Source organism: Protopterus annectens, chromosome 13.part0, assembly GCF_019279795.1.
Source record: "Protopterus annectens isolate FY-2018-M chromosome 13.part0, PAN1.0, whole genome shotgun sequence".
In the NCBI taxonomy this organism is placed as follows: domain Eukaryota; kingdom Metazoa; phylum Chordata; order Ceratodontiformes; family Protopteridae; genus Protopterus; species Protopterus annectens.
This window is the reverse complement of record NC_056747.1, coordinates 410,783,429-410,799,645: the sequence shown is the minus strand read 5'-3', so window position 1 is coordinate 410,799,645 and position 16,217 is coordinate 410,783,429. Positions and strand designations below refer to the sequence as shown.

The window sequence follows — 16,217 nt, the reverse complement described above, 5'->3', positions numbered from 1 at the left end:
AGTAGGGTGAAAAGAAATGGGTCAAAAGTGTAATGGATTGGGTTTCTTAAGAAGTTTTACAATGGTACTTTTCCAGATGTTGGGCACAATACGAAGTGTAACACACAAGCTGTACATGTGTTTCATGGGTTATGACGTTGGTTCTACAGTGATAAACCATGGGTGAAGGTTGTCTGTACCAGGGGAACTAACAAGTTGTATCTGCTCAAGCAGGGGGTGGATGTCCTTCTATGTGACAGTTCTGAAGTAGAACGGATGTATGTAAGGAAGAAGGGATTAGCAGAGGCAGTTTAGAACTGTCCCGATAAACTGATGGGAAGGTTGTTGAAATGAAAAAAGAAATCAGAGGCAGAAAGTTGAAAGGATATGGAATTCATGGAGGGAATGTTATTTCATCCTACAAGATGACTGACCCCTTTCCAGACATTTTTGGGTGATTTTATTTAAAAAGGTTTGGTACGACCTCCTTGTGTGACTTTTATGATGGTGTCTTGTTTGCCTGGCGAGTTTGCATAGCTCAGTGTAACTTTGCTTATGGTAGTAGGAAAGACTTTTCAAGAATGCCAAGCCTTGTCTTCAAGTTTTAGAACAGCTTTTAAGCTCATTGTGTAACCAGTTATTAGTTGATGGTTTGTATAATCTTTGGACTACTGAGAAGCAGGAGGTTTACAAGTCAGTCACTATTAAGATGAGTAGCTCTGCAGCAATGTTAGGGTCAGATGAATTCAGAACTGGTGACCAGTCCATTAAGGAATGGTGGACTTAAGCTTGTTAATGTTATTCTGTGATCTATTACAGAAAGATATGAGCTTCTGGGGCATTTTACATATGGATGATGGACATGAAAGCTAATAGGACAGTGCTCACTGAAAGATGATGGGGTGGATAGTGATGCTTGAGATAAGATGATTTGTTAAGTTACTATGCAATCTAGTAGGAGTGCATGAATTGAGGTTGGGTCTAGTAGGCTGAGATATGAGCTTGGTGAAGATGAATTCTATCAGTAGAGTATTTAACTCATTGGAAATGGGACTGAGCAGACTGAGATTGAAGTCTCATTAGGAGATTCCTGGTATTTGTGGAGGAAATTATTTTTTAGTAGGTTATTTGGGGAATGAGGAGGGATGTGGTAGATATGCTATAGCATGATGTAGTACTATATTCCTGGAAGGAACAGATGCATGTAAGCCAGTTAGAATTACTCGTGTTACTGTTTCCTTGAGCAAGTTAGTTAGATGTTTAAGTGTGATTTGAACAGAAGGAAGGCTCCACCTTTTTGTCTTCAGCAATAACATTTCATACACATATTTTTATGAATTACAAAATAACTACCACCACATGGAAAGGCTCATTCCATGCAACCTATCGTGGAATTGTCTTCCAGCAAACTGGTCAACTACAGAACCTTGAGCTGGCTCAAGGTTGGCAAAATGGGCATGGCCCACTGGTCAAGCAAGAGGGTGACTAAGCATGCAAACAGCTAAAATCACTACATAATAGTGTCATCACATGCTAATAATAAAATGTGATTTTGGAACATGCGCTGCTGCCATCAATGAATGGATACAGCATTTTCTATCTGCAGTTTTAAAGTGCTATACTTTTATGTACTACAGTTGACATGTAGAAAACTCTGAACTTCAATACAAGGAGTATTTGTGACATGGCATGACGCAAATGGCAGACAGTGATTCATAAAAAGAGCTATGCCCAAGCAAGCTGCAACATACAACACACAACAGTTCAGCCAGTCACACACAGGGATTTACAAAATGGGAGAAGCAACATTGAACTGCAGCTCTACCATTCATGTGACTTAATAGTACATGTTGAGGTTTTGAGTGGTCAACAACATTCCAGCATCAAGTGCACAGATGTTGAAGTTGTTTAATTCTGCTACAAAATTAACTACAGTCATTCTTTTTTTCATCCATTCCCTTTACTTTGGCATAACATTCATTTCTTATTATATGCTAAACTGTTTTGCTGGCTGCACCCCCAACCTAACACCAGTGTAAAATCAGATTACTTTGAACAACAACACATTGAAGGTGCAGTGCACTAAGCCACATACAAATACACTCTGGAATCATCCTGAAAGTTATTTTTTATAGCTAAGGAACAGTCAGCTCAGTATGGGCCAACAGACTTGCCCAGTGATTTTTTCTGACTCCCACCCCCAGTGTTGCAGTTGTACTATTAATGACAAACACTGTTCACTGCCTTTGCTCCGTTATCTTACTCATTACGTAAACTGCCGGGGTATCTTCTATAAGGGGGCCTTTTGTTCCATGAGACTTAACATGATCAATTAATCAAACAAGACAATGAAAACTTACCCTCTTGCATTTGACATACTCTGCTCCTCTGACTGTGACAGAGAAAGTGTTCTTACTGGACTGTGGGGATCTTTTAAACTGTAAAGCCTAAAATGATAAAAAGAAAAACAAAAAGAATGTTAAACAGTACATTCATCATTTTCTACATCAAAAACTGCAACAGATTCTCAGGTTTGCATTTTCCACAAAGCTAACTAATTGCTCTGTATAACTTGTTACAAAGTTAGAGTCGAATACTTCTCAAATTTTCTCTAATAACATGTAATATGACTGGTACAAGGTGGGAGAAAAAAAAACTTTGAGCAGACATTTAGATGACTTACTGTACTTTGCTTCTTCAAATCATAGCACCTTTAAAAAAAGGGTTAACACAAGCCACAAAACGTAGGCACATGCCATTCTCTCTCATGAATCAGTATGCAATCCAGTTCACTACATTAGGTTCATAGATGCCTGTATATAAGCAAAGCACTCTTTGACCAGGTAAGGCTCACCTAATTTACCCATTACTTTACCTAACGGACAAGTTGCAGCTCTTAATCAACCTACTCCACTACTTTTTCCTACATTTCACTGTAATTGCTTTACGTATGTCCCAGTCACACAGGCATGTTTTTTGGTTCCACAAGTTCCTCAAGAAAGTTGTTCTGTCTCTCTTTAACCCTCTCTCTAATTTAAAATAAATCTCTCTATCATTCTATATTTTTAATTGAGTTCTACAATTTTCGTTCATCTTTTTTTTTTTTTTTCTGAAAGGTGCTGGGCACTGTTAACCATCATCATAAATGGAAGTTATCTACTTACAAGTGTTATGGAGTCTTCACCTTAATCCATCTGATACAACTAATGGGACACAAATCACTTGTCAGATCCAGTTTATCCCTCTACTTGTGCTTCTTGCTTCGAGCTCCTCAGAAAAAAATAATCTCTCAAAACAGAGCTTCATCTGCTCTCAGATTAATTTTGCTGGCTATGTAACTATAGGACAAGAGATGAGACCATCCACATATGAATAGGGAAGGGGCAACAAAACTTCCAAGGTGTTCAGCCGGGGCCCTCCCAGATAGAGGAGAATTGCAGCAGAGAGAGATGTATCAGATGAACTAGGATGAAAAGGATCCAGCATTATGGTACGTACATAACTTCTGTATCTACTTCATCCTGTCTGAACCAGTTTCAAGCTACCTACATTCCTGGGTGGTAATAAGTCCGGATGTTACTGAGAAATGTAGCTCTGAAGGAAGCTCTGGATCTTAAAATAATATCTAGCTTGTAGAACCTGGCAAAGGTATGCAACACAGATGATGCTGCTGCTGCACACATTTCATCCACAGAAGAGAACCTGACAAAAACTGTAGCGACTGAAACAGATCTTGTGGCACAAGCTCCAAGTTTAGTTGATTATGTTTTAATTCTCTAGGAGTACAGAAAAGATATGCAATCTGAAACTCATCTGGAAAGAATTATTTTGGAGACTTTCCAACCTAGTCAGTTGGGAGCAAAATGTATGAATAGCTGAGGATATTTTTTGCTGTTATGGTTCTGTAAAGGTAAATTGTCTATGCACATCTAGCCTGTTGGACTGATATGGACTGATTTAGATTTGTCTCAAGTTATTTTGGGAACAAATGATAGGTTTGTTCTTAGCGATACTCTGCCCTTCGGGGGGGGGGGGGTATAGAGGATTGGGAGACAGAGATAGTAATTCTGACATTTTCCTGTCATAGGACTACTAAAAATAATGTCTTCCAAGACAGGAATTTTAGGCCTACAGAAGCTGCTGGCTCAAAGGAGGTTCCAGTTAAATATTCTAGCACAAGGCTGAGGTCCATGGAGGAGTCTCATCTTTTATCAGGACCCAAAAAGTCAGTGTCCCTTTCAAAAAGGCCTTGAAAATAGGGGTCTATGTCATAAGATCTAAATCTGAAAAGAGTGAAAACCCAAAATATCAAAAACTCAAAATATTGAAAATGGGAATTTGCCCTTTCTCCACTGTTGTGGATCTTGGAGTTAGTACATATAGTTAGTTTTTGATATTTTGCGATTCAGCCTTTTGAGTTTACAACATAGACCCTAACAGAGCTGCCAGGCAACAGTGGTACAAACTGTTGTGAAAACTAGAAATAGATGCCAACTGTACCTTGGCCATAGTAAGCCAGCCTCAAATAAATTTGCTAGGAACTGCAGAACTGCAGGAGTGGGAGCAGAAAAGGGATCTATACCTTAAATCACTCTTCCATACAGAGAAACATATCCACTTACTTTTTTTAACCGTACGAGCAGTGTCTTGAGACACTAACAAAATGCGAACCATACTCTGGAAGAAGGCAGGGTTTGGACATTAATAGAACTAGAGGAACCATACTGTCAAACTAACAGTCTGTAGTTCCAGATAAGTCTGCTCAGACTGGGGGGGAGGGGGGGTATCCAGCTGGGGATAGTGAAGCCGTGGGTCTTCATTAAGTGGGGCCTAAGCAAGGGAAAAGTACAGTTTTGTACCTACCATAAATGTAGATGTTCGAAGATCCACATTGCTGCAGTCCTAACACTTGGGTAGTCCGCTGTCCCAGTCGGCCCGAATACCAAAGTATAAGGCTGACGTCGGTCAAGGCGCATTTGTCTGACATCAGGACGTCAGGGTACAAATGCGCATGACCGACGTCATATCCTCAGTCTTTTCTTGCCCCAGATGTCAGAAGACCCTAAAAAAATAAGGCCAAAACCAAAAAACACCAAACACTCCTGTACCTAATATATGTACAATATATACAAATTTACTAAAATAGAACCCCACCCACACAACCACCCCTAAACACAGAGGGGAAGGAGGGAGGGTAAATTGGACTGCAGCAATGTGGATCTTCGAACATCTACATTTATGGTAGGTACAAAACTGTACTATGTTCTTCATCTCACATTGCTGCAGTCCTAACACTTGGGTAGAATCCCAAAGCAGAGGTAAGGGAGGATGGCTAAACTATAATGAAGCAGGAGCTGCCAAAATGCCCTGCAACACAGCAGTGGCAAAACCAGCCCTGGATTTAGAATAGAGAGGAAGGTGGTAATGCTTGGAGAAAGTATGCACTGAACTCCAAGTAGCTGCCTCCAAAATATCCTTAGTTGCCACCCCCCTTAGAAAAGCTGTTGAAGTGGCAGTAGCCCTAGTGGAATGAGGCCTAATCCCAGCTGGAATCTCCTTGCCATGATGGGAGTAACAGAATGCAATGCAAAACCCAATCCACTTAGATATAGTTTGTTTTGACACAGGCTTGCCCTGAGAACTCAAAGCAAAAGAAACAAACAACTGCTGAGACTGCCTAAAATCCCTAGTCCTGCTTAAATAATAACGCAACTGCCTGTGTACATCTAAAGTGTGCAAAATCTTTTCCCTATTTTGGGGATCTGCATAAAAAGTAGGCAAATGAATAGTCTGGTTTAAAGCCACACTAGAAACCACCTTAGGCATAAATGAAGGATTAGTACGTAATGATACCCTATCCTTATGAAAATCAAAAAGGCTCAACCGCCATAAGGGCCTGCAATTCAGAAACCCTTCTTGCAGAAGTAATGGCCAACAAAAAAGCAGTCTTCCATGACAAGTATTTCAATTCAGCAGTAGCCGCAGGCTCAAAAGGTTGTAGAGTAAGTTTCTCCAACACAAAATTGAGGTCCCAAGCAGGAGTAGGAGCTCACGTGGGGTCTTATATTCTTTGCCCCTCTAAGAAATTGCTTGAACAAAGGATGAGAAAACAATGGTGGGTCACAATCATAGTCAGCTGAAATTGCTGCAGCATGAATCTTAATGGAAGAGAAAGACAAACCTTTGTCCAATAACTCAGTAAGATATTGAAGAGCCACACTCAAATTAGGCTCAGAAACATCCAAATCCTTTGCTGCACTCCAAAATAAAAATCTCTTCCATTTTTCTGCATACACTTTACGTGTACTAGGTCTTCTGGCTTCCATAATCACATTCAAAACTTGTTGAGGAAGTTGAGACCTGCTGTGGTTCAAAACAGAATATGCCAGGCTGTTAGATGAAGAGAGTGAAGCTTGACATTGAGTAGATGACCGTCCCTCTGAGACAAAAGGTGTGGAATTAAAGGTAAAGGCCATGGAGGCTTCCTTACCAGATTCCTCAGTAATGGGTACCAGTGTTGCCGAGGCCAATCTGGAGCTATCAAAATCATCCTTGGCTTGTCTTGTCTGACCTTTAGGAGTACCTTTGGGAGGAGAGGCAGAGGTGGAAAGGCATACACATGAAGATTTTCCCAACTGAACGAAAGAGCATCCACTTTCCAAGCTGTGTGATGAAACCTTTCGTGCAAAACTTTGGCAGCTGGTGGTTTAGTGGAGAAGCGAACAGATCTATGTCTGGAGTTCCCCATGACACTGTCAATTTCGAAATACATGAAGATCCAGTTTCCACTGTGGGGATCCATGATTTGCCTGCTTAACACATCTGCTAAGGAGTTCTGTGCTCCTGGCAGAAACCTTGCCTGAAGATTTAGCTGCAAGCTGAGCGCAGTCTCCCACAAAATCATTGCTTGCCTGCATAGAGGATAAGAATGTGTTCCCCTTGCTTGTTGATGTACCACATGACAGTTGTGTTGTCTGTTAGAATCAACAACTGCCCTGGAAGAAGTAACTCCTTGAAAGCCATTAATGCAAACTAATCTGCTAACATCTCCTTCATGTTGATATGTAGATGCTGTAGTCTGGCAGGCCACTTGTCTTGTATCCACTTTCCATTCAGATGAGCTCCCCAAGCTATGTCTGAGGCATCTGTCGTTAGAATCTGACTCGCCTCTGGCCGGGTCACAGAGAGTCCCTTGTTTAGGTGACATTCCTGAGCCCACCACAAAATTCCTTTTGAATGCAAGGTATTATTGGAATGACAGTGTCCAAATCCTGGCAGTGCTGTGTCCATACATTTTTAGATACCATTGCAGCTTCCTCATATGCAGTTTGGCATTGGGAAGCACCAGAATACAAGATGCCATGAACCCTAAGGCTTGAAGGACTGTCCTTGCAGTCAGCCCGGACTGAAGAGATAGTTGATGGAAGTAAAGGGAAAGATTCTTTGTTAGTCCGGGGTTAAAAGGCCATCTGGGCTGCTGTATTCAGTCTCACACCCAGAAAGCACATGTCTTGAGAGGGTACTAGACTGGACTTTATTTCGCTCACAGAATACCCCAGGCATCTTAGCACTGCTATCACATATTCCAGATGCTGAAGAAGCTTCCTTTTCTTGAGCCAGAATCAGACAGTCATCCAAGTAAGGATAGATTTGTATTCCTTTTAGCCTGAAGAAAGCTACAACTGGAGCCAGAACTTTTGTGAATACTCTGGGCAGTAGATAAGCCAAAGGGCAATGCAGAGAACTGATAATGGGAATTTCCAGCTCGAAACGCAGATACTTCCTGCAACTGAGTCTGATAGGCACATGAAGGTAAGCCTCCTTGAGTTCTAAAGTTATCATCCAGTGGTCTTTGCCCAGCAGATGCAAAAGCTGTTGTAACGCCAACATTTTGTACTTGGCTATGTCCAGATAAGTGTTGAGGATAGACAAATCCAAAATTGGTCTCCACATGTTCCCCTTTTTGGTACTAGGAACAGGCGAGAATAAAATCCTAGGCCCCTTTCTGGCACAGGAACCGCTGAATGGCCCCTATCTGGAGTAACAGAGAAATTTGCTTGTGAGCCTCTTTTCTTTGTATAGGAGGAATGTCTGGCATGCCTTTGAAAGGAGGCAAGGTATGGAAATAAACCTGTAACCGTGGTGAACGATATCCAATACCCATCTGTCTTGGGTAATAACACTCCAATTTTCTTTGAAAAGTGCCAGCCTTCCTCCCAAAGGTGCTGCCAGACGAGAAGGCTCTGGCAGCTGAAAACGCAAGTCATTGGGTCTGCTTACGAAAGGACTGACCCCTGCCTCACCAGAAGACTGGGCAGGCGAACTGCCTGTTCTAGGCCTAAAAGAACCTTGAGCTCTGCCCCTACCACGCCTAGATCTACCCCTAGACTGAGAATCATAAGAAGGATAAGTCCACCCCTTAGTAGGCCAATTTCTACTAAACTTTGGAGGCTGAACCTGCAAAAATCTTTAACAGTCTGCATAGACTTAGCCTTGTCCTCCATTTTCTTTAAAACTGCTTCCACAGGCGCATTCAAATAACACATCAGATTGTAAAGGAGCATCTAAAATCCTTGTCTTTACATGTTCAGCTAAATTCTGATCCCTCAGCCAGGCGTGCCTCGAAGAACAGAACCAGTGGCTGCCACCCTGAAGGCCTGTACAGCATCAAAACCACATTGCAAGGAATGCTTACCCACCTGTTCAGAAACATGAACTAAATCCTGCAACTCTTTACACTCAATACCTTCCGCCAGAGCATCTACCTTAGACTTCAATTGTGAAAGGAGATAATTTTGGTATTTCAACATGTGAAACTGGCAATTCAAAGCCCTCATGGCTAAAGTGGAAGAAGTATACACCTTCTTTCCCCATCTATCCAAAGCCCTTGCCTCTTTATCAGAAGGAACAGGATTTTTAACAACAGAAGCCTTAACACCTTTAGGGCCCTGAGAAACAGTTTCTGGGTCTGCCCTAGGACTCTTAAAAGATACTTATGAGCTTCAGGCACCCTATAATACCTATCCGGTTTAACTGGGGCAGGAGGCAAAGAATCAGGGTTCAGGGAAGCCTCTGCAAAACATCCTCTACCACATCCAGAACAGGAGGTATAGCTAAAGGCCTATGCTGGGGTAGAAACAAAATTCCTAAGCCTTTTCCTGGAATCAGAGAAATCTTGACCTTCCCATTTAAAATGCTCCTCATGGAATGAAGAGTCTCTGAAAAGAAAAATCCTCAGGAGGAGAAGTCAAGGTGTAGAGTCATCTACATCAGAATCAGAATAAGGAGGATACTCCTGCAAGTCTTCAGCCGAAGACTCAGAAGCCTCGAACACTGCTCAAAACTCTCAAGCTCAGGTTCCACCCTAGGCCTCTTATCAGGGGGGGGGCATAGAACCTCTAATCATAGTAATCAAATCTTCTGCCATTTTAAGCATATGTTTCTTAGGCAGAGACCCTGAAGAACTAGGGGAGACCCCACTGAAGTTAACCCTGGCCTGCCTCTAGAAGAAGCCTTGGAAACAGAAGGGAGGGCCTAACCACCTTAGGAAGGGAGGGGAGAACAGCTACCTGAGAAGCCCCTTCAGCCTGGCCTACCTCCTGAGAGGACACATCTTGTAACAGTAAAGTCTCTCCCTGAGAATCCAAAGGAACTTCTGGTAGAACCACCGGCTCCACCGAGCCCTCTAAAGAACCGACGTCCGGGACAGACTGTTCTTCCACCCTAGGCTTTGCTGCTTTGTCCTTGCGCTTTTTAGACGAAGCGGGCGGAGCATCCGACGGCATGTTGTAATTACAACGCTTCCCAAAAACTAACCTGGCACAATCTAATCTTCTCTTAATAGTGCGTTTGTTAAATCTAGCACAAGAGCGACAGCCAACAACGTCGTGCTCAGGCCCTAAGCAAGGTATACACAAGGTATGGTAATCTCTATGAGGTATCTGTTTCCCACAAGAAATACAGTTATTCACTTTTTCTGACATCCGGTTAAATACTGAGGCAAGAAAAAAACCAAAATATTCTCCAACGGGGTACTTAGCCAACTTTGATTCGGTCTGAAACTCCGACTTCAGAAAATTTCAGAACGCCAACCTGCACTCGCAATACTGCTTCTGCATCGGACCATGCGGCAAAAAAGACTGAGGATATGACGTCGGTCATGCGCATTTGTACCCTGACGTCCTGATGTCAGACAAATGCGCCTTGACCGACGTCAGCCTTATACTTTGGTATTCGGGCCGACTGGGACAGCGGACTACCCAAGTGTTAGGACTGCAGCAATGTGAGATGAAGAACATCTAGATTTGCCTGAACCAAAATGTAGCAGTAAGGATCAATGCGGCTTTTCACTCAGATGTTTTCTGTAAGAAAAAGGTGATTAGGAGAACAGAAGAATGAAAGGTATACAAAAACCTGGTGTGGGAGGGCACTGAGACTACAGCATTTCTGGGTGACTGTCATGGGTGGGGGTATTCGACAGCAATGTAACTGCTGCATTTGTTGTTGGACAGGGAACCAAAAAAGGTCACAGAAAGGCTGGCCTTAGCAGTTAAAGATTTGCTTTGCCACTGCAGGATTGCGACACCACTCATGAGGCACTTAGGTAGACCTGTTGAGCCTGTATGCTAGCTACTTGGCTTTCCCCCGGATATGCATTGTAATCAGAAAGTGTTGTAGTACTATTCCCCACTGTCACACCCTTATGGCTCTCTGCAAAGGAGTTAAGATATAAAGCCTCCTTACTTGTTTATGTACCATACTACTGCTATACTATCCAACTATATGGATAACACTCCTAGAGGGAGGAGGTTCTGAAATTCCCACAATGTGAGAAGAACTGTTCTAAATTCCAGGTTTTCAATGTGAAAATTCGCCCTATGCTTCTACCCATTTCTCTTGGACCATTCTCCCCTCATAATTCCAATCCCACCCCAGAGAGATGTCAGTGTGCCCGTTTCTGAAGATGATGGAAGAAAAATGGGGGCTTCCCATCATCACAGATGCAGAGATCAAATCAGCAATTCAGACGATGTCTGCACAATTCAGTTCTCCATAAAGGAAATGCCACAGCAAATGAAAGTTAAGGCTGCTGAAAAAAATTATCATGAGAAAACGTACATGAATGACCATTACAATGACTGCAGCCATCACTCAGAGAACTCTGAAGACCAAAGAAGCTGGCGGCATGTGTTGATGTAACAATGAGTCGCAGTTCTGAGAGACTGAGTCCTGTCAAAAGGAAGGCTCAAAATTCAATTTATTGAGTCCAGATATCATCTTGTGAAAACAACAGACTGAGTAGGTTGAAGATGTGACTTGTTGTAGTTGACAAAAATACTTAAGGAGAGGTATAAAGTACAGCTTTGTACCTACCATAAATGTAGATGTTAGAGTGTTCACCCTGCCACAGTCATCACACTTGGGTTATCCTGCTGTCAGGCGGTCCCGCAGTCGGCCCGAATTCCAAAGTCTTGGTCCGGCGTCGGCTGCTGTCGCTTCTTCCCTGACGTCAGTGCGCCAGGGGTATACAAGAGGCATCCAACGCCATTTTCTTCAGTTTTTTTTGCCCTAGATGTCAGGTGCCCCCAAACGGTAGGCAAAAAAAAAATATATATATATATATATATATATATATATATATATATATATATATATCGCTATATAAAAATAAAACAAAACCCTAAGGTACAAGCAAATACACCACAGAGGTAGTATAGGATAAAGTGGTAGAGAAGTTCAGCTAGTTCAGAGGGGATGGAGGGAGGGTAACCTGGACTGCAGCAGGGTGAACACTCTAACATCTACATTTATGGTAGGTACAAAACTGTACTATGTTCATCGTGTTACCCTGCTGCAGTCATCACACTTGGGTTGAATCCCAAAGCTAAGGAGGGGAGGTGGAGTCAAACAGGGTTATAAGAAGCTAGTAGGCCCTGCAAAACTGCAGTTGCAAAATCAGCTCTAGTCTTAGAGTAAAGAGGTAAGTGATAGTGTTTGGTGAAGGTGTGCACTGAACTCCAAGTAGCAGCTTCCAGAATATCCTTGGTTGGCACTCCCCTGAGAAAGGCTGCTGATGTAGCTGTAGCCCTGGTGGAGTGGGACCCAATGTTAGGTACTGGTTACCCATGATGTGTGTAGCAGAAACGTATGCAATGTCCTATCCATTTAGAAATGGTCTGTCTTGAGATAGCTTTTCCTTGTGATCCTGTAGCATAGGCCACAAAGAGCTGGTCAGTTTTTCTGAAAGCCTTAGTTTTATCCAAGTAGTAACATAATTGCCTGTGACTGTCCAAAGAGTGCAGGAGTCTTTCTCCTTTGTTCTGGGGATTTGGGAAGAAGGTGGGCAAGTGAATGGTTTGGTTTAGGGCCACAGTGGATACCACCTTTGGCATAAAGGAAGGATTAGTTTGTAGAGAAACTCTGTCTTGATGAAAAATGAGGAAAGGTTCCACTGCCATTAGTGCCTGTAGCTCTGAGACTCTGCTAGCTGAGGTTATTGCTAGTAGTCGGGCAGTTTTCCATGAAAGAAATTTTAAATCAGCTGAAAAAGCTGGTTCAAAGGGCGGCAGTGTAAGCTTTTCCAGGACAAAGTTGAGATCCCAAGTAGGTGTTGGAGCTCTCCTTGGTGGTCTTATGTTCTTAGCCCCTCTGAGGTACTGTCTTAGGAGTGGATGTGAAAATAAAGGAGGATCCGTGCTGTAATGAGCTGAAATTGCTGTGGCGTGGATCTTACTAGATGAAAAGGAAAGTCCTTTGTGTAACATCTCAGTTAAATATTGTAGAATCTGAGGAATGTTCGGCTCCAGGGGATTTAGGCCTTTAGCCTTTCCAGGCACAAAATCTTTTCCATTTGTCTGAATAGGTTTTCCTGGTACTGGGCCTCCTGGCCTCCAGAATGACATCCATAACAGCTTTGGATAAAGGTGTTGTCTGGTTGTTTAGGTAATTTGCCATGCAGCCAGGTTTAAAGTCTTGAGCTGGCTGTGTAGAATCAGATTGCCTCGCTGGGTGAGCAGGTGAGGAATTTGTGGCAAAATCCATGGTGGGCCCTGGGCCATGTTCCTTAAAATTGGCTACCAATGTTGGCGTGGCCAGTCTAGTGCAACGAGAATCATTTGTGGCCTCTCTAATCTGACTTTCAGCAGTACCTTTGCTAGAAGAGGCAGTGGATGGAAGGCATACACTGTTAATGTTTTCCAACTGAATGAGAGGGCGTCCACTTTCCAAGCTAGTGTATGGAAGGCCCTTGTGCAAAATTTTTGAAGTTGGTGGTTGTGGGGGCTTGCAAACAGATCTATGTCTGGGCGTCCCCATTTTTGAGCTATCATTGCAAATACTTGTGGATCTAGTTTCCATTCGTGTGGATCCATGAGGTTTCTGCTTAGGTTGTCTGCCAATGTGTTTTTCTTTCCTGACAGGAATTGTGCTTGTAATTGAACCTGGTAAGACAGTGCAGTGTTCCACAAGATCATTGCTTGCCTGCATAGAGGGTAGGAATGTGTGCCCCCTTGCTTGTTTATGTACCACATAACTGTGGTGTTGTCTGTCCTTATTAGTACTTGCCCTGGGTGTAGAAGGTCCTTGAAAGCTGTTAGGGCATTCTGCACTGCTAGTATTTCTTTTTGATCGATATGCAGGTGTCTCTGATCTGTAATCCATTTGCCCCGAATGCTCTGTCCTGCCATGTGTGCTCCCCAGGCATAGTCCGATGCATCTGTTGTCATAGTCTGCCTGGCTGCGAGTAAGGCAAAAGGCTGACCCTTGTTGAGGTGACATGCCTGTGCCCACCATAGAAACTCCTGTTGAAGGCAGGGAGTGAGTGGAATCATTGTTTCCAAGCTGTGGCTGTGCTGAGTCCATACACTTTTCAGGTACCATTGTAATTTCCTCATATGCAGTTTTGCAAATGGTATTAGTAGTATGCAAGATGCCGTGAATCCCAAGGCCTGCAGAATTTTTCTTGCAGGGAATTGGGTCTTTGTTGCCATTATTTTGAAATATTGAAACAGCTGTCGTCGTTTGTCTGGCGTGAAATAAGCCATCTGAGCCGTTGTATTCAAGCTGGCACCCAGGAATATTATGTTTTGTGAGGGCACTAGTTTTGATTTCTTTTCGTTTATTGTGTACCCTAGGCACCTTAGAGGGTATTTGACAAATGCCAGATGCTGTAAAAGAATGTCCTTGCTTTCTGCTTGAATAAGACAGTCATCCAGGTATGGGTATATTTGAATTCCTCTTTGTCTGCAGTATGCAATTACTGGTGCCAGGCATTTTGTGAAGACCCTGGGCGCAGTAGATAAGCCAAAGGGTAGTGCAGAGAATTGATAATGCATTGAACCTGCAATGAAGCGGAGGTATCTTCTGCAATTTTGTCTGATAGGGACATGCAGGTATGCCTCCTTGAGGTCCAAAGTGACTAGCCAAGCATTCTTGCCCAGCATGGGAAGAAGCTGCTGTAGTGTTAGCATCTTGAATTTTGGTACTTGCAGATAGGTGTTCAGAATTGAAAGATCCAGAATAGGTCTCCATGCTTTGTCCTTTCTTGGAACTAGGAAGAGTCTTGAGTAAAATCCTTGTCCTTGCTCCTGTGTACCTGTTGAATGGCTCTCATGTTCATGAGAGCTGTAATTTGTTTTTGTGCCTCTGGCCATTGATTTGGTGGCAGGTTTGGCATTCCTTTGATCCTTGGCAAGGTATGAAAGTGGAATCTGTATCCTTGAGAGACAATGTTTAGAACCCATTTGTCTTTTGTGATGATGTGCCAGTTGTCTGCAAAAAAAAAAAAAAAAACTAGTTTTCTTCCCAAGGGTGTTGCCAGGAGAGATTTGCTTGGTAGTTTGAGGATAGAGTCATTGTGTCTGCCTTTTGCTAACTTGGGGCCTGTCTTCTCCTCCTTTCTGGGTAGCAGAAAGTACAGTTTTGTACCTACCATAAATGTAGATGTCCGAGAGGAATGCATCTGCAGTCTTTACAAATGGGTTGTCCTGTCGTCAGGCAGCCCTTCGGACGGCCGGATTCCAAAGTCTGGGTCTGGCTTCGGCTGGTGTCGCACTTCACCCGACGTCATTGCGGCAGTTATTCGGGTATAAAGGCATCAGCCAACGCCATTTTCCTCAGTGTTTCTTGCCCCAGATGCCAGGTGCCCTCTTGGATGGCTAAATTTGGATAAATGCCAAAGTTTCCAAATAGTAGAGAGCAAACACACAAAATAAGCATGTATGTACATATATACAAACAAATACACCATAATAGATCCCCCCAAGCTAGCTGAAGATTGGCAAATACCCTAGGAGTACCTCAGAGGGAAGGAGGGTGGTAATCTGACTGCAGATGCATTCCTCTCGGACATCTACATTTATGGTAGGTACAAAACTGTACTATGTCCTTCAAGGATGCATCTGCAGTCTTTACAAATGGGTAGAATACCATAGCTAAACTAGGGAAGGAGGAAATGAGAAGAGATTATGGTAGTTAGGATCCCTTGCAAAACAGCAGTGGCAAAACCAGCACGGGATCTAGAGTATAGAGGTAAGTTATAATGCTTGGCAAATGTATGCACGGAGGTCCAAGTAGCAGCCTCTATAATGTCCTTGGTAGCCACTCCTGAAGAAAGCTGTGGTAGTGGCTGTAGCCCTTGTGGAGTGAGGCCTGATGTTCTCTGGAGTTTTCTTTCCATGGTAGGAGTAACAAAATCTAATGCAATTTCCTATCCATTTGGAGATTGTCTGTTTAGAAATTGGTTTTCCTTCCTTTCCTGTTGCATATGCTACCAGAAGCTGGTCAGTTTTTCTATTGGTTTTTGTCCTGTCCAGGTAGTAGCGTAATTGTCTGTGTACATCCAAGGTATGTAAGAGCCTCTCTCCCCTGTTCTGTGGGTTGGGGAAGAATGTAGGAAGGTGGATAGCCTGATTTAGAGAGACTTTGGATACCACCTTAGACATAAATGTAGGATTTGTTCTCATGGACACTATCTTGATGGAAGATCAGGATGGGTTGCACTGCCATTAATGCCTGTAGTTCAGAGACCCTTCTTGCTGAAGTTATTGCTAGCAGGAAAGCAGTCTTCCAGGATAAGTATTGTAATTCTGCTGTTGCTGCTGGTTCGAAAGGAGGAAGAGTCAGTTTTTCTAGCACAAAGTTCAAGTCCCATGCTGGCAATGGAGGTTTCCTGGGAGGTTTTACATTTTTAATTCCTCTCAGAAACTGTCTGAGCAGAGGATGCGAGAAGACAGGAGGAT

General features: G+C 43.0%; 1 protein-coding gene across 2 annotated transcripts in view; it reads right to left on the bottom strand.

Moving 5' to 3' along the window:
* Positions 1-16,217, bottom strand: part of NUP88 (nucleoporin 88) — a 537,460-nt gene that overhangs the window by 375,151 nt on the left and 146,092 nt on the right. For both annotated transcript variants that reach the window (XM_044054045.1, XM_044054046.1), the window contains one exon: positions 2,340-2,426. In XM_044054045.1, coding sequence (XP_043909980.1) covers positions 2,340-2,426 — 87 coding nt within the window. The remainder of the gene's footprint in view (positions 1-2,339; positions 2,427-16,217) is intronic.